General features: G+C 36.6%; 1 protein-coding gene across 1 annotated transcript in view; it reads right to left on the reverse strand.

The window, feature by feature from the left end:
• The window catches only part of LOC137396216 (carnosine N-methyltransferase-like), a 44,013-nt gene that overhangs the window by 11,812 nt on the left and 11,913 nt on the right, over positions 1–20,288 (reverse strand). The window contains exons 4-5 of the mRNA XM_068082398.1: positions 11,945–12,085; positions 996–1,174 (exon numbers count right to left, since the gene is read on the reverse strand). Coding sequence (XP_067938499.1) covers positions 996–1,174; positions 11,945–12,085 — 320 coding nt within the window. The remainder of the gene's footprint in view (positions 1–995; positions 1,175–11,944; positions 12,086–20,288) is intronic.

Consider the following 20,288-nt stretch of genomic DNA (forward strand, 5'->3'; position numbering starts at 1 on the left):
GTCAACGGTCTCTGATGAGAGGCGGAAGATAAAACCAAACTAGTTCTCTCCAAAATAGATTTAACACAAGCATTTCACGGATTGAAAATCACTGATATCGGTAAACCTAGGCTAGCTAAAAATTTGCTAACGCTGTGAAATTGGCACCCGACCAACTAGCCATTTAGCTGGACACTGCATGAGTCAGATTACAACAGTGTGTTTACATCCTCTAAGATATGATATCGAGGCCATAACTCTGAAGCCCAAGGTCTATTCAAACAGTATGACTCTATATAACCATTAATACCAGCCCGCACCTGAGCTTTCGCCCATAAAGAAATACAGCAAACACTCGTATTTGAATAGATGGCGCATCGCTCGAAGTTAACAAACTTGGCACTTCCACCATCCATCCATCAAAACATTTAGCTGTTGAGTTGCTGGATCGACATTTGGTGAAATCTGCATAATTTATTGTTATACCTATTTCCACATTTCTAACGACTATCTAGGCGTGGTAGAGACCATCTGTTTAACGCAGCCTTAGGCCCCTAGTCTCGCAATGATCAACTTCAATATGAGACCAGTATGACCTCACCTACCAGGAATAAGCGCCTTGCTAACAGAACAAAGTGATATAGACAGTATTGTTATGGTAAGGCATGATGACACAGGGATTGGAATAGTCAAAGGAAAAGGTAGACACAATTACACCACCATAAGCGAAATCATAAAAACCATATTAAGGAGAATAAAAAAAGGCAGGCTCTTACTAGGCATTCAGGGTGAGAGCCAAAGAGTGCATGAAGGTCATTGCCAACCCTTTGCAGGGTATCTTTACATTCCTCACACCAAATATGCCAACGGTTGGCCTTCCTGAATGATTAACCTCTCATCTCCTCATTCCACCCTGCTGCCGTCTGTACTGACAGCGAGCCCAACCAAGAACAAACACTTTTCTCCATTTGTTTACGCAGCCACTACTATACCATGTGCAAAGTTGAAGCTATCACCTGGTTCTGTGTAGACCTCGAGAAAGTCCCCGGCAGCCATGCTGAATTTGGAGCCAGGAGGTACTGCGCTGGGATTGCGATCGGGAAAGGAACAAGAAGCCAGCTGAGATTCGCGTGTCCTGTTGTTGTTGTACTGGTGAACCCACGGGTAAAGGAGGTACTGGTTTACCATGTCACACCTGGTAGACAGTGTAAGATTACAGGTGTGTGTGTGATAATTTCTTACTGGTAGTAGCTTGTAGTATTGGAATATTAGCTATTAATAGATATTTAATATCAAGACATTCTCTAGACAAAATTAGCATAACTAGACAATTAAACTGTCAATGGTGACACTGCTAATAACGATGACACACTACATTCATCTTGTATTTCTACTCCAGGGACAGAGACAGTGACAAGAGAGACAATCATAATATATTCAATGTCAAACATGAGCGTAATATTTCGTCTCTGGTATTTATACAAACATAATTGTAATATGACGTATCTAATATAAACTATGTACAATTTTAGCATTCAATTTTAGTAAACTTTATTTTTAGAATGAACATTATATTATATTATTTACAGCGACTGAGTTTTTATTATAAACCTAACTACTTTTTCAGTGCAATTCAAGTATCATTTCAATACATACTTGCTGATAATCAGCTAATGAGTTACCACAAAGTGGCAGGAGTAAACTTCACACACTTCTAATGCCGCATGAATACCTTAAAATAACCCGCAATGCAACAACCACAAAGTCAAGTGAATTATTTCGATATTTCTCCAGTGAGTTTCAGCCTTGTAAGAGTTCCCTAAGTAACAGCTCAAGCGGAGAGTTGGTATGGCTCTTAAAGTTCCTTGTAACCATAGTATGTTTACGGCTGCTCGATTATTGTGAAACAAACAAAATAATTCTATCGAAGAACAGGCAGAGAGAAGGGTACGTTTTGAATGTCTCTTTCCTAGCTAAGAGAATATGTTAGTTCCTCCGCAACAAATAATAAAATCTACATGTTGTTTCACATCCTCACAAAAACATGTCAAACAAATTAATAAATGGGCATTAAAGCTTTAGAAATTTTATTGCGTTCGTTCGTGTTGTGTCATGTAATGCAGAGTGCCTTGGAAACCATTGCGTTCGTTCGTGTTGTATCATGTAATGCAGAGTGCCTTGGAAACCAAACTATTTCAAGGCCTTGGCGGAGCGAGATGTATGACACAATTTTGAATAAATGATAACTTGGCCATTGAAGGCTACACATCTCTAGCTCTGACTGGTTGAATACAGGTTATAAGCTACCATAACACTGATTCAACATAATCTCCTGACAGAGCCTTGTCACACCTCGTACGTCCTAAACAAGGGATACACCGCTAGAAACGGAGTGTGTGAGTATGACATGTGCGCATAGAGCCAAACAAAGACACACACTGATAATAGCTCTACGGTGATCGATATTGACCCTCTCGAGTTTCTTTGGATGGAGGTTATCTGCCCTTTGTTAAAAGCTAAAATGTTATATTCAGGTATGGAGTGCTTTATCTTATCACGATTACTCATCCCTGAGAAACCAGTGTGTGCAATAAATGCTTTCATACGATGAGTCAACCAGCATGCCTGCATTGTGTAATTGCTAGATAAGGTTTCTTGATATCAACTAAAGCAAACCTGAATAAAATGCTATTTTTACTGCATGCCTCCGCCTCTCAAGCAAATGATGTCTTAAAATAACTACCATGAGACGCCTGACTAGCCCGATTTTTGTGAGTAGTAAACTTGGTCAACACGTGAGAAATGCATCTTGGGACAAACCATTTAAAGATGAACTTTTACAAAACTAGTAGATTTTATCACAAAGCATATCATAGTTTTTTTATAATTTGCAGTTGTTTTTGATGTTTGAGGTGATCTGACTGCCAGGATGTTTCAAGATTAAAATCAACAAAACTTGATCGTGGTTAAAATGCACAGAAGAAAAATACGTGCCGAAATGACATCACTCGTAGCGAGCTGCCCGTCTTTCCCGTTATTGATATCGGCTATTGCGTTCAAGTCCGGGTTAGACATCGCTATTCTGTATCTTTGCTGAAGTGCAACTATAAGCCTGGTTCCCATATCGATTGCGATACTTCGGCGGTAACTTGTGCAGAAAAACGCTCGCGACGCTGGGCTGCATCTGTTCACATATAACCTGCATCGCTAAACATAATAGCGTAATCAAATAAAATGTTCGCTCGCCACACCGTTTCTATAATACTGACCTTCACCTGTACAGTGCATTTCGAGAAGGTTTTGCCTGCGGCCTTTCGCGAAATTTGAACAGCGCTGAACTATTGCGTTGCCGCCGGCAACCGGCGCGTAGGTTCCCATTTCACCGCTAATAGCCTGCAGTGCTGTTGCCGGTACTTTGCGACGTATATGGGAGCCAGGCTATAGACACAATAACTGCACTTGAAACATCCTGACAGTCACATCACCTCAAACATCAAAAACAACTGCAAATGATAGAAAAATACCGATATTTGCTGATAAAATATACTAAAGTTTTGTGTAAGTTCATCCTTGAGACGAGACTCTCTTCTTGGCTGTGGTGAGGATTGAACCCCTGACTTGTTGCTCAGCAGACAAGGGTGCTAACAACTACAACATAGCTGTTACCTCGGCTAAGCAAAACAGCTATTTCTTAGAAGATCTTAAAACGACAGCCTGTGTTAGGCGTAGCAAGGGTTGATCAAGGAAATACTCTCTCACGTTAAGAACTAGATCTAGAAAATGCGGTAATCCCCCGTCTGGATTTCAGCTGCCTTTTGGTTAGCCAGATTTACCAGATAGCATCTAGCCAATGAGATAAGCCAGACAGAGAGCCACCTGTTTTGAAAGTGACCAATCGCATTGTAGTCAGCTAGTGCAGCAAAACTACCAAGACCTTGACAACCGACATAATACAAGGAAATGTCGTATTATGTCTGTTGTCTGTCCAACATGTCACTTGATTAGGTTTTAAAAAGTTGGTGCATACGTCCGTCAACAAGGTGCGCGCAAAACCAGTGAAATGTACGCAGCAGTTTTGTTCTACAAATTTCCTCGTGACAAAAACTTTATGCACTAATAAAAGATGGTGGCATAAACTTATACATTGTTTGTAGTGTGCTGTCGAGAACAATAACATAATTCACAACCAGATCTTATTTAAAACAAAAACACAACATTATGTAAATACAATTAAATTAAAATGATAAATAAACCAAGCCAATCAATTAAAAAAACACATCAATTAGTTAACTTAAGATATCGCTACTCAATATTGCCCTGCAAAAGCGCAGATCACAAATTGACTGACCTACATAAGTACAGAATACATGTAGACACCTACACAAGTACAGAACACATGTACTAGATCTACACAAGTGCAGAACACATGTAGACCTACACAAGTACTGATTACATGTAGACCTACACAAGTACTGAACACATGTAGACCTACACAAGTACTGAGTACATGTAGACCTACACAAGTACTGAACACATGTAGACGTGCACAAGTACAGAACACATGTAGACCTACACAAGTACAGATCCCAAGTAGACCTACACAAGTACTGAACACATGTAGACCTACACAAGTACTGAGTACATGTAGACCTACACAAATACTGATCACATGTAGACCTACACAAGTACAGATCCCATGTAGACCTACACAAGTACTGATCACATGTAGACCTACACAAGTACTGATCACATGTAGACCTACACAAGTACAGATCCCAAGTAGACCTACACAAGTACTGATCACATGTAGACCTACACAAGTACTGATCACATGTAGACCTACACAAGTACTGATCACATGTAGACCTACACAAGTACTGATTACATGTAGACGTACACAAGTACTGATTACATGTAGACCTACACAAGTATGACGTTCAATTAGAGGTTTTATGGTAAATATGAAATATTCTGAATATTTTTGCTACAAACTTGCTGAACTTCTAAACTTGCATTTCTATAAAAAAGCTACACATACCCAAAATCAACCTAAGGTAAAAACGTAGGTAAAATTTCTACTTTTGGTGATTCTAGGAACTGATAATTTTAGAATAAATGTAGAAAGAACCTTATCTATCACATATTTATAATTACGTAATAATTGATTAAGCTTTGTATTGAATCAGAACAAAGATCTCTAACTACTTGTATTATTCATTCTATACACAAACAGTAGATAGTGACAGTAAGCAGAAGAGATTTGAAATCATCTAAGACTTTGTACAATGAGTGTCTCCGAGTATACAAAGTCCTCTGTTTGCCACTATCTATAGATTACCTAGAGGGTGACATGACTGTAGCCAGCCGAATTAAATTTGGTCTTAATACACTATGCCTTAAAATGGACCAACTTTGGAACAACCTCTCGCCTCCCTCCTGGCTTTTCACGAGTCCCTCCTCCTTCCTGACTTTTCACGAGTCCCTCCCCCTTCCTGGCTTTTCACGAGTCCCTCCTCCCTCCTGACTTTTCACGAGTCCCTCCTCATCCTGGCTTTTCATGAGTCCCTCCTCATCCCAACCTATGACTACTTATAGTATTTTTCACTATTAGCTCACGACGTTTTTCCAACATTAAATGAGTTTAGAAACATTTATAATTTAAGCGGTTGCTTTAGAAACAAGGTAAATCGTACAAAGATTTAAGACAAGACGAAACGCACGCGGATTGCTCCAACCAATACTGTAAGAATAAAAACTGGCAAATAAATTGAAAGCAATGAAAACCAAAGTTAAAGCGATTCAATAAATCAAACAGTACACCAGATGTGAGCAGGGCTGTAGTAGAGTGTGCCTGTTTGCTGCCTCCAGATCTCTTATAATACACAATTCATTACCCAGCCTTCTGCCCTCCCACTAATCAGTACAGTACTGGGTACCCTTGTCAAGCTAACTCATCCCAAAGGGTTGTCTTCTCCCAGAATACCAATCGTGATGCGGCCGCTTCGTTTTGCGAAAAATGCAAACTAATTACTGTAGTATCATCCATAGAGTTATGAAACATTTATGAAGAATTAATTCCATGAAGTAGTAAGCAAGATTAGCGAGAAATAAGCTGCTGACAACAACCATATTCTATTATAGCCTTTGAAAAGGCTTATTATTTGAGCCTTTGGCAAGGTTCAAGTATTTTAACAGATTGATAATATCACAGAGCCGGTCAGCCAAGTATTTTCACATTTATCTTTCTATGAGCGGGTGTGAGGAGGTGATATGCCTCATTTGCTTGTTTCTGCTCATCCTCTACCAGGACCAATATCCAGATTCAGTTGATGAGAATAGTTATTGATCGATATCACTACACACTAAATAAAAAATTACAGCAATCGCTCACTTTTCTTTGTTAATCGGTACATCGCAAAAGATAAAAATCAGTGACAAACACGCTAAAAAACTCGTATCTTATAAAAAACTTTTTCATTTACTGTAAGCATTTTCTTCATTTTCTAAAGTTCAGTAGACCATTTTGAGGGTCAAGGGCGTCTAAAAAGTGCTATAAAAGGTGCCACAACCACTTTGTACTTTTATACTTAATAAAATATGACGAGAAAACAGCAAAGCCCGACGACTGCTATCACGGTAATGCTTGCGAATGGACCTCACTGAGCCAGAGGATGAAAGAGATTTACAAACTTTTTAAAAATTTTTTACAAACTTTAGTTTTGTATTTTTATTCACTTTCTTTTTTGTGATTTTTAATCAATAAGTTTTACTGTGCAGAGTAATGAAACTGTCAAAGCTGAGACACGAAGTAGCGAGGAACTGCTGTAGTCACATATGTAGGCTGCCACTTCTTGAAACATCAATGAGTACGAACGAAATAGAGCAAAATACCTAATACTTATCAGTGAACCAAAGAGCAACACCAACTGAAAAAAATCAGCATAATACGCCGTGAAGATCTGCGCTATGCACGTTGACGCTGTGCACATTACAGGTTGCGTAGGATATGTCAAACCAAAGATATGTTTTTATAATCATTAAGTTCCCAACAGCCAACGTTTTTCAAATAATGTTATTAATAGTTAATATTGATTAGATTTTAATGGGAATTTCACATCCAAATGTTTTTTTGGCGAATGGAATTACCTGCGCGACTACTCCACTAAAGAATATACATTTGCTGTGTCTATGCACTTGGTGTCTCACTATGTTTCCATGCCTATGCACTTGGTGTCTCACTATGTTTCCATGACGCGACATGTCGCGGTTAGCCCACAACTTTGCCTTATCTGCAAGATAAAAAGGGCAAAAACTAGCGAAGAATTCCTTTATTTTACCAAAGTGCCCGCGCTAAGCCACAATATAAGTGAGGTCCATTGCAACACTTCTTTCTTGGTAACCCAAGGTGTGCACAATTCCAAATCCTCTTCACCCACACAATGGAAACACAGTAGAGTATAAAGCTTATAGCAATTAACAAAGAAAACATTCTGTCAAGCTGAGCAATTGTTCACCAGACGTCAGCAGTCGAAATCTGTTGAGCGCTCGAAAGCACCGGATGTGATGTTATTCTTGATTCACACTACGAACTGCTGTGGTCAGGAGTTATTTACAAGCCTTAAGGGCTCCTGTGATGCGCCCAGAAGTCAGAGACATTCCCTGCACTCAGGGACCAAAGAAGTAATTTCCTGTGAAAGTAGAGGAAGTATGGTCCTCAAATCTATCACCATTTGTTATTTATTACTTTCTGGCTGCGTGTCAACACCTCGACAAACAATAGCAATTTCTCAAGTCACTGAAAAAGTACAATGAATCGAACCCGGCAGGCCATCGCCATGGCAACCAAGGAGTGTGTCATCAGCCGAAGACAAGAATTGGAACCCTGAGTTACTGAAACCCCATCAGCCTTCATTCAAATAGACATGGTCCTAGATAGTTCCTCACGTAGCAGTTGGGCTTTGTTAGTCTTAGTACGCACTTGAAAGGACTTAGAGCTACAGAAGATCATAACCTGTGTGTTCGCAAAAAAATATTATTGATAAACGAAAATTTAGGAGTTAAAAATGGCATGTGTCCCGGTGTCAGAAGATGAACCCCGATAAGGAGCTTATGTGTTCCCAAAGTGAGAGACTGGAATCCTGCTGTACGGGTATGATCATCTTAAAACAGATTATTCAATAGCACCCGTGACACAGTATGGTTGGAATTATGGTCCTAGAGAACTGAGTTGCTAAGGAACAAAAAGCAGCCATGTGGTTAGTTAAGCAAAACTAGAATTTCAAAATTCATGTGAACAGCATCTCAGGACAAGGCATGAGATATGCTTGCAATGTACCCTGACATATCTCCTAGGAAATTTTGTAACTTGTAGTTAATCAGAGGAGATTTGTTCCTGTAATGAATGCATAGAGATTATGGTAAATAGGCTCAGCATGGTCATGCAGATATTAAAGATGATGGCACTGAATAACAAGCAGAGTTATTTAGTTTACAAAACTTATTAGTACAATTATTGTGTTATCTTACGTTTTGAGTGAATGCTATCCTCAACCATTCTCAAATTTTCAGAAAGGAAACATATCAGAAGCTACATAACAGATTTCCTACTGGATATGGATTATATACAATGAGGTGATATCTAGCTATTTTTATCAACAACGAAAAACACTTTTATCATCAATGAAAGTCTGCGGTGTTCAATGGACATATATATAATATTACTCATCCGTCATACCGAGACTCATTGACGGCGTAAACAAATTTAATAGAGTTAGTTAAAATAGGAGCTTAGCGCTAAAGTCAGTGGTAATCCCACATTATTTCAGTGACAACTGTGACGACAATGTTGACACTATCCCAAACCCACCCTCTTACATCCATTTATATCAGCGAATACCTAGTCTGTGGGATAGCATTCCCATTGAATAATGTATAACCTGATATTACATTATAGAATTTGCTATCACACTATAACCTGATGTCACACTGTATAACCTGATATTACACTGTATAACTTGATATTACACTATATAACTTGATATTACATTGTATAACTTGATATTACACTGTATAACCTAATATTACACTGTATAACCTGATTTTACACTATATAACTTGATATTACACTGTATAACCTGATATTACACTATATAACCTGTTATTACACTGTACAACCTGATATTATACTGTATAACCTGATATTATACTGTATAACCTGATATTACACTGTATAACCTGATATCACACTGTATAACCTGATATTACACTATATAACCTAATATTACACTGTACAACCTGATATTACACTGTATAACCTGATATCACACTGTATAACCTGATATTACACTATATAACCTAATATTACACTGTACAACCTGATATTACACTGTATAACCTGATATCACACTGTATAACCTGATATTACACTATATAACCTAATATTACACTGTACAACCTGATATTACACTGTATAACCTGATATCACACTGTATAACCTGATATTACACTATATAACCTAATATTACACTGTACAACCTGATATTACACTGTACAACCTGATATTATACTGTATAACCTGATATTATACTGTATAACCTGATATTACACTGTATAACCTGATATCACACTGTATAACCTGATATTACACTATATAACCTAATATTACACTGTACAACCTGATATTACACTGTATAACCTGATATCACACTGTATAACCTGATATTACACTATATAACCTAATATTACACTGTACAACCTGATATTACACTGTATAACCTGATATCACACTGTATAACCTGATATTACACTATATAACCTAATATTACACTGTATAACCTGATATTATACTGTATAACCTGTTATTACACTGTATTATCTGATATTACACTGTATAACCTGATATCACACTGCATAACCTGATATTACACTGTATATCTTGATATTACACTGTATAACCTGATATTACACTGTATAACTTGATATTACACTGTATAACCTGATATTACACTGTACAACCTAATATTGCACTCAGACCAGAAGACTAATTGTTCTGATACAACCAATATAAAAACAGACAAATTTAGTCATTAAAACATTTTATTCATGACTAAATTTATATTTATTAATGAAAAATAATTATCCATTATATTGTAACATTTCTCTATTATTGCAACAATTTCAACAAAGGCATAAAATCTTATGTTCTCGTAATCGCTCAAAACTCCATTGCTGTCATTGGGTTTGCACATTCAAACAGAGTAAAACTTGAATGAAGCAGACGAAGGAGTGAAATAAATAATATCTCTATCTTGTGATCAGATGATCATACAATGCTCTAGAATCTAGGCTAACATGCAATGCTAATTTGAATGACCACAATGAAGAACCATAGTTGTCACATAAAGTCACACAGTTCTAGTACTCCAGCCATAGAAATCCTACATTTACAGTGAAACTCGGATAACTCGCCCTCGGATAACTCGAAAACACGGTTAACTCAACGTATTTGTTTGGTCCGTTCCCACGCAATGAGAAATGGCTTTAGATAACTCAACCGAAACTCCGTTAACTCGGACAGTTTTTTGCCAAATGGCTACCGAGACGGTTGTTACTATCGCTTTAGAATATCACTTTATTCCAAGCCATAGAGATAAACATCGACTTTTAGTAGTTCTTAGGCCTCGTTATTACCAACATCGGCAAAATATTTTCATTAACGACTTTTCTAAAGGTTTGCAAAAATCAAATTTTACCAAACATCCGCTTAGCGATAACCCTCCGAAAGCAAGTAAAGCGAGGTGAAATTCGGATAAATTTAAAGTAAAATCGGCAAAATTGATAATGGGCTTTTAATAGTAAAGCAGTTTTGTAATAACCGACTTACTGCAAAATTGATCTTGGTTAAAATGCTCGGTAGAAAAATACGTATGTATTTTTTCTGAGCGTTTTAACCGCGATCAAGTTTTGCTAATTTTAATCTGAGAACGTTCTGGCAGTCACATCACCTAAAACAACAAACAAATCTCAAGTGATAGAAAAATATCTATACTTTCTGATTAAAAATATTTAAAACTTCACACGAGAGACCCTTTAACTTGCAACAAGCAATCTATGCTTTTGATTTATATATAGTTTGTATATGTACATGTATCTACTGATAAATACGTGACTTATGACTTATGACTGTCCTGATAACTTGAACGCTCTAATAACTCGAACACTTTTGCTCGGTCCCTTGAAGTTTGAGTTATCCGAGTTTCACTGTATCTCCAAGACATGCAAAAAGTCGAAATAAGCAGCGAAGATGTTTAATTGTCATCCCATTGGTTACGTCTGTTTAGCTGAGCGAACGTTTCGAAATTTGCAAAGTTACCACGAGTTATCGAATCCACCATTATTGCAATTCTTTTTATGCCTAATCGAGCGGAGCAGGAATGTGAACACAACCTTGAATGTCTAATTATCATTGACAAATGAAAAACTGACATATCCGCAGTGGGAATATAGCAATTTTATATAAAATATTGTCAATTTTATAGAAAATATTGTGAAGCAAACACCAGCAAGGTTTATCCTGCCTTGTAACCAGCCAGGGCAATGTTTTTAACACACGCACAAGTGCCATAACAATAGAACATTGTGGTATGAAAACATCCAACCAAAAATGTGTCAGGCGTTCTTAACAATGACTCATGAGATAGCTATGTGATGTTTGTCATTTTAACTCGTTGATATAAACAATGTGGCAGGTTGCACATAATTGTTATCTAACAGGAGCCACATGTCAAGGTTGACTTATTATCAGATAATAAATAGATGTTGGGTTTCATTTTTTATGTTGACATGACTTATTTTCTATTTTTAGCGCTGACAATAATAATACTACGTGTACAATATATAAGTGTAACATCTATCACGGATAAGTCACAAGAAGCAACTGAAATAATCCTGTATGCATAGCACTTACCTGTTTATAACAAAGTTGGCAGCGCATAACATATAAAAACTCCACTCATTGCCTTGGCAGGTAAAACCAAGTCTAGCTATCTCATAGGCTAGTCGGCCGAGACCGGCGCCTGGAACTAGTACTTTGATGTTAGGAGAAATACTACAAAGGAAATGAAAATATATATGGTTTGTGTAGATAAAACTAGGAGACAAGCAACTCCCACACCGATATCAGAAAAACTGAAACCGAAAATATTAACAATTAGCAAGCATTGACAAAAACTTGCGGCAAACAATATCGCTTTACATAGCAACAAAATGTACAGGTCTCCGAACTGGTGGTTTGCTGAAAATTGAGGAGTTCATTTTAATAAAGCAGTAGAACTTGACATTCTAGCGCATAGAGGTCATGGTCAACTGATTCTAGCACATAGAGTTCATGGTCAACTGATTCTAGCGCATAGAGGTCATGGTCAACTGATTCTAGTGCATAGAGGTCATGATCAACTGATTTTGGCGCATAGAGGTCATGGTTAACTGATTCTAGCGCATAGAGGTCATGGTCAACTGATTCTAGCGCATAGAGGTCATGGTCAACTGATTCTAGCACATAGAGGTCATGGTCAACTGATTCTAGCGCATAGAGGTCATGGTCAACTGATTCCAGCGCATAGAGGTCATGATCAACTGATTCTAGCACATAGAGGTCATGGTCAACTGATTCTAGCACATAGAGGTCATGGTCAACTGATTGCTTGTAAAGGCCTGGCTACACACTCCCAAAGTGCTTTTTCGGAGCACGGGTGCGTCATCAACACTGTATTTTGAAACGAACACGCTGGTTCACTTTGATTGGGATCATAACAAGGCATATGTGATTGGCTGCAATAGTTTCTTATCATGATTTTGATTCAAATTTATTCATTTCCAATACAAGCTAGTTGCTCACAAGATTGGCTTAAAAATGATGATGACAACATATACAGTTTCACACAGAGTTATTCATTTATAGATGGAGCAAGATAATCTCCCTTGTAGCAGATTTAATCTATTAACAAAGAAATGGAACAGTTATGAAACATTTCAAATAATTTTTTCAGCATTTAAATATGTTTGTATCCTTATTTTCTATAGATTAATGTAGAATTAGAGTTGTAAGTAGAGTAGAAACTCTACTTACAAAATCAATGCATTTTGGAAGCCGTTTTGTAGGCAGGAAATTTGGTAAGTAGGAGCATATTTTCCCATATAAATGCCCTAATCCGTTTCAATAAACTCCCCAACTCATTTCAAGCCCCATAGAACTAGTGACTACTTACCAAAGTGAGGTGTATGGCATTGTCAATAACTTGACACTTTGTATAAACTTACTGTACTATAACTGGTACTATACATGTTACTGTTTTTCTTTGGTACTATACATGTTACTGTTATTCTTTGGTATTGTACAAGTTACTGTTATTCTTTGGTATTATACATGTTACTGTTATTCTTTGGTACTATACGTGTTACTGTTATTCTTTGGTACTATACATGTTACTGTTATTCTTTGGTACTATAGATGTTACTGTTATTCTTTGGTACTATACATGTTACTGTTATTCTTTGGTAGTATACATGTTACTGTTATTCTTTGGTATTATACAAGTTACTGTTATTTTTTGGTATTATACATGTTACTGTTTTTCTTTGGTACTATACGTGTTACTGTTATTCTTTGGTACTATACGTGTTACTGTTATTCTTTGGTATTATACGTGTTACTGTTATTCTTTGGTACTATACCTGTTACTGTTATTCTTTGGTAGTATACATGTTACTGTTGTTCCTTGGTATTATACATGTTACTGTTATTCTTTGGTACTATACATGTTACTGTTATTCTTTGGTAGTATGTATCTTACTGTTTCTTCTGGTGCTATACATGATACTGTTATTCTTTGGTACTATACATGATACTGTTATTTTTTAGTATCATACAATGCATAAGTTACTGTTATTTTTTTGCACTACGCATGTTACCTTCTTTTTCTGGTATTATACATGTCACTATTATTCTCTGGCTCTATACATGTTACTGTTTTTTCTGGTATTATACATGTTACTATTATTCTCTGGCTCTATACATGCTACTGTTTTTTCTGGTATTATACATGTTACTATTATTTTCTTGCACTATACACGATGCATGTTGCGTTATGCAACATGGCACTATGCAAGCTACCATAATGCATGATGAACAGGATTTAAATTCCTAAATAATGACATTCTGCTGAATCACTGGGGCACCGCGAGATGTTGATGAACTTAATACAGTGTATGAAGAGAAGTGAGTCATGACTGCATTGATTACGCATATGCAGCTGAATAGACTATAACTTGCTTCATTGTGAAGTTAGAAAAGGGAGACAAAAATTCGTCCAAATGTATTGTTTTCTGTTTCGCAAGTTCTTGGGTCATTAAATATCATCAACAAGTGCTAGCACCCGTTCTAGTGAAGCATAGCCCAAACAAGAGGTCTCCTTTTGTTACAAGAATAGGAATATTCTGTAACAATTTAGATTTTTGGAACCGCTGCCTATACCATATCAAAGCATGATACAGCTGCGAAACCATCAATGTCAACCAAACACATAACTCCCAATTCACCAAAGTATTTTTGGGAATATGCAAACCGTTTACTGCTTGACAATATGGTATCCTGACACACAGAAAGAATTTCGACAAGGACAATTGAAACACTCAGCTAGGGATAAACCAGCATGTTACACATTACATGTTACACATGTGAGCGCAAGGTAGTGTCTACTTTTACCAAACTTGATGTCATCCACTATAGAACATTGAGAATATTATACGGTATAATGTGGGAATCGTAAAGACAAAATCTGGAAAGTCACCAGATTTAGACCCTACAAAAATGCAATGCGAATGTAAAGCAGACAGACAACAAAACAATTTTTGTTAAAAACAATGTATTTAGATATTACTTTAAAGTTTTTAAAACCTACCAAATTATTCTGTTCTAAAAAAACTAGCCATTAGAGTCTGTTACTAAATGAGTTAAAAGTTCAAGATGGCCGTCGATGGATTTTTTCCACAGCTTCGTATTGATTACACATTTAATCAACTTAAATGTGTAATCAATACGAAGCTAATTTAACTTTCTTCATAGAATACCATAAAAAGGCCACTGAAGTAGACATCATATTTGCCAAGTCTCCCGGTTTGGCCGGGACCCTCCAGTTTTTTAAGCCAGTCTTTCTTTTGCACGAAATCTCCCGTTTTCCTCCAGCTTTTTTAATAAAAGTAGCGGTTTAATTTTTTTTACTTGTTTTCCCTTTGTTTACTAGTTGTGAGCCCTCATCATCATACAAAGTTAGCAACAATGAAATAGACCGATATTAAACCGTATGTTTGCCATAAAACCTGGGCTATTAAGATTTAGCAACATTGATGCCTAACGATTTGCTCAACATTTTTTCATCCATAAACAAAGATTATACATGGAGCTGTGACATATCGTTGGCAAACGGCCATGACCTCACATTGATAGTAGAGTACCTGAACATTGAATAAAATCGTGGAAGGGTCTCCTATGTAGGTACCAATGAAGAAGAAAAAAACTTCACAAAGAAATCTAGGCTTCAGATTCAACTACTACGTTTACCATCGTTTACCGTCAATCTCACACTTTTTTTTCTTAACTACTTGGCAAGTATGGTAGACATCGTTGCTAGTCACTCTCCTACAACCTTCCGTCACCGATTCAAGAATAAGAAAAGAGAATATATATTATCTAGGTACGAACTCACTTTTGCTGCAGAAGATCATTTGCGTAATAAACAAAAATGAATTGAAAAAAGTTATAACACTGGATAAGAACAGGAAGAAAAAGCACCCTTAAAAACAAATGAGTGGGTGAGGATGCTATTTTACTCTGATCAATGCTGGAGGATGCGATTGAATCAATAATCGATAAATTTCCAAATCTGTAGATTATTTCCAGCCTCTGATAAACCAGTTTTATCCAGTTATTCCAAAGCGCTAATGCCTAGAACTTATATTTATCCTATGCTTAACTAAAATATTGAAATCTGTCAATAAATTGAAATGCCATACTAAGAATGTTTATTATGAAGATTGATCAGTTATTGCATATTAGAAACAATAGGATTACCTCAAATCACTGAAGAACTGTAGGACAACAAACACAAGGAAAGCTCACAAATGGGTTACAATAAAATTCTCTTCTATAGAAAATGTTCATCAAATAGGCAGACAGCGCAATAATTTAGGAGGACATTTGAGTGTCGGTTGAAAGGCTGTTAGGGTGTATTTTATCCGTTGTTTATGACTAAACCCTGTAGAGTGTAGAGCATTCGCTGCAGTGAAAATCGAAAAGGAAACCTGAGCTAGACAGAGATATTATTTGAGAATGTTTTGCTGTTTGAAAGGCTGAATTGCAACAGCAATTATCCTCCCATCAGATAGAGCGATGCTTGATATGTGTCAATGTGTCTATTGTCCTCTAGCCATTGGTCACCGAGCATTTGCCCTAGCACAAATTTTATATGGCTGCCCTACTGGCATCCCAGATACACTCTGTAAAGATGATATAGTCTTCATACACTATGTTTCCATGAAGGGGATGATGCAGATTTGGAGTTGTGCACACGTTGAGCTACTGTGTGACAAGCGTTTCAATGTACATCCACATGATGCGGATTACCGCAGTCGCTTTGTTATAAAATAATTTCTATGCCAGAGGTCATAGCGGTGCGTTCGGAACTGCTCAAATCAAAATAAGACCCATTGATGTGTAAAAAATGGTTAAAATGGAATAGCTTGTGCAGCATTTTCTGGCGCATCATTCGCAAGTGCCGTTTACATCTTTCACAAGCACGATAACGGGGAACATTTTTGCCGTCACCATATTGCGGATGATGACAAATTTGTGGATTAATCGCGTCATAGAAATATATTGCTAGTCGCATCATTTGAAAACATTACATGAAAGTTAACACAAGGTACACTTGATAAAAAAGGGTAATATGCCATTTATTTGCTTGTGGCATTAACCAATAGAATTTAAATTGGGAGATCCAATCATAATAAAATTCATACCTGATATATGTCTGAACCTCAATTACGAACAAACAATTAAAACAGACCTAAATGATAACTGTAATAACTGACTACCAATGTAATTTATTAGGAGCATTGCAAACATAGATGGGATGGTGAATATTGGAAAGTTGTGATCAGAATTGACTAGCGTTGAGGGTCATAAAGGTTAAATGACAACACAAAATATTATTGTATTAACGGCAGCAGATAACATTACGGATTGCAGTCTGTACAGGTTCATCGATACCAGATGTATCAACACTTTAAATTGTGAAAATAGACAGAAAGATTCACAATCTTTGCAAAATATCGACTAGAAACAGCCATGATGCAATATAATTATCTTAAAATTGCTCGTTTGTTTTTAACTAGGTTATTAAAAAAATTGTTTGTTCTATATCCTTTCTCATAAATCAGAGCTTGCGTTAATAGGTTTCCAACAGATGACTTCTGAGAATGATAAATTTTTACAGACCATTTTCCAAATTTCGCAGTTGTATGAATAACCCTAAGCATAAGCCTGATGATGTAATTCCATAACCGCAGCTAGAGAATTAATGCAGGAGATATAAATACAGTGCAGACTTTTTCGGGATTAGCTGAATCAGCTTCAACCTTGTGTTATAATTATATGTCGACATAGGGTAACCATAAAAATGTAGATGTATGTAGAGGGGGGAAAATATTTAAGAGCGGCGGCTGACAGAGTCGCTTTTGTCTTGTTTTGCTGCATTGGCTAATCATCAGTGTCGACATCATAATTCATAAGTCCGTGTTTTGAAGACAAAATGACCTCCTTATCTCACAGCTTGGAGCTTGCACCGCAAGTGGTTTTATCTTGAAAATTAGTTTTCTGTTTTTTAGTATTAAAATAATTACAAAAAATAAGTTGATGTAATTTTAAAATGCTGTCAGTTAACCTTTAATCCTAGGTTGTACCTAAGACTACATGCCCAAAAGGAAACTACATCGCTGACTTTGTCTAGAGTGAAAGAGCAGAAGAATAGAAGTGAACAACAGCGGTTATTGTTATTTAGCCTTTGCTATGCAGCCCCTGAAACATCTTGCCTAGAGAATTTGTTGGATGCATCAATGGATCAAATGAATTCATGAGACTTATCATAAATTGCTGTCCGAAATGGCAGCATTGAGGTATCTAACCTAAAGGTTGCTACTTTGAGCAAACTTTGCAGATAACGGTCAATAAATATTTCTCTTTGAGTCAGTCATCCGCAAAGCACAGATGATTTACGTCGATGTGACTGATGAGGATTTCCATTTGCAAGTAGAAATGCATAGCTAATGTAAAAAGAGATCAGTGTAATCAAGCAAGTTAGATGTTTAAGTTGTTCTAGGCACTTTGATGTTGGCTAAACGCTGAACACACAATCGAATTGGCTGAGACCAAACATAGGGTAGTAATTACCTGGTGACAGAGCTCAAATATTTTAGACCTAGAGATGGTAAGGAAAACAGGACCATTCCATAGAATTTTATGCCAGAAAATCCAGGTTAGCAAGCTTTTAGCGGGAATATACTAATCTCCCGTTTTAATCAGAATGTTTTAACATATATATATATATATATATATATAAATCTCAGTGTTTGTTTGTCTTTTTGTTGTCATCCGTTTCGAGTTATATTGATTAAAATCTAGCAATAAAAATCTGCTTTGCAGAGGATTTCAGCTCGCGACAATTAAATCACAAATCTACAAACAAGCGCCCTTAACCACTAGGCTAAACCATTCTGCTCTTTTCGTTGATCTTACATATAGGTATACCCTTATAGCGACTGCACAAGCTAAATATGTACTTATTAATTAATATCACCTTTTACTATTGTTATTTTCTAGAAATTTTTTAAAGCTTCATTTTTTTGCCATTACTCATTACCTATTTTTTTAATTTGTAATTTTAAAATATGCGGTTTCAATTTTATATGCTCCGTTATACTTTTATTTCTGGTTTCGGTAAATCTATTACCTTTCAGGTGGGCAAATGTATTATCTAGAGTAGGAATCGCCTTTACATTCTCTCTCCGTCTGGTCAGACAAAGTATCAGACAAAGACAGGTTGCCTTCTTATTTTTTTAGAGGTACTGGTATCGTCCATAAAAACTTTGAAGACAACGAGATTCTGCTGCAACAGTTAACCTTTTTATTCGCACAATTCTATATACTCCTAGTTCTTTTCTCTTAATTTAGTTGAACTGCACAAAAACACTTTTTTCATGATATGAAGTTTAACAATTAGAATGGTAAATGTTGCATATGTCAAATAAAAATGAGTTTTCTGCGCAAAGACTTTTTTATTACCCGAGCAACGCCGGCAATTCATCTGGTCTTTACTATAATAAGAGTCTGTCCATCCATCCGAAGCACCTGTTTGAAGTTGGGAAAAAATTACACTGTATGAGATTTAAACTCGCGACTTTCAGCTTAGTTGACCAGCACTCCATCACCTGCACCAATCGACCGCCTTTCCAATTTCCAGAATACTTGTACAGATACTTATTACACTAGACAATCTCTCACCTAGCAGCAAGCTGCCAGGGTATTAGTAACAATAAAAACTTGGCCTCTAGAAGCACTCAAATGTAGAAGCACAGAGAAGATTCTTTGCACTGACAAGAAAAAAAATACCAATATCAAAATAAAAAAACTAGATTCCTTCTTAAATACTATATGGAAAAACTTACAAATGTGCAAAAACTCTGCTAGAATGGCAAACTCCGTCACTGCCGATGTAACCAAATTATCATGTCGAATAAGTGTTAGACAAGTTCATAAAAAATTATATAGTCGAAAAATCTTTGAAGCATTTACAACATTTAAAATCTCTAATGTTTATTATACAAATATCGATCAAATACTATATAAAGCCATATATTTTACTAAAGTGGTGTTTCTGTTACACACTAGTCAACTGTACTAACAAACACACATGCAACTGTTTCAAGTGAACTCTTACTTTAGCCATGCGTGTTACAACGAATATATAAACAAACAGCATTAGCGGTACGTATGTTCTCAACCAAACCTTCCTACATGTACCTACCAAGCCCCGCATGTATTTACTTCACTTTCTTATTTAGCCTGTATTGGAGCAAAGTCACATTACAAGTTTACTGTAACATTCTAAGCACTGCTAGACAACAGTCCTTGCATCATCACTATCAATCGCGCATCCTACAAGCGCTATGAGCTGAACACCTATTGAGTATTGGAAAAA

The sequence above is a fragment of the Watersipora subatra genome, chromosome 5 (genome assembly GCF_963576615.1).
Source record: "Watersipora subatra chromosome 5, tzWatSuba1.1, whole genome shotgun sequence".
Classification (NCBI taxonomy): Eukaryota; Metazoa; Bryozoa; class Gymnolaemata; order Cheilostomatida; family Watersiporidae; genus Watersipora; species Watersipora subatra.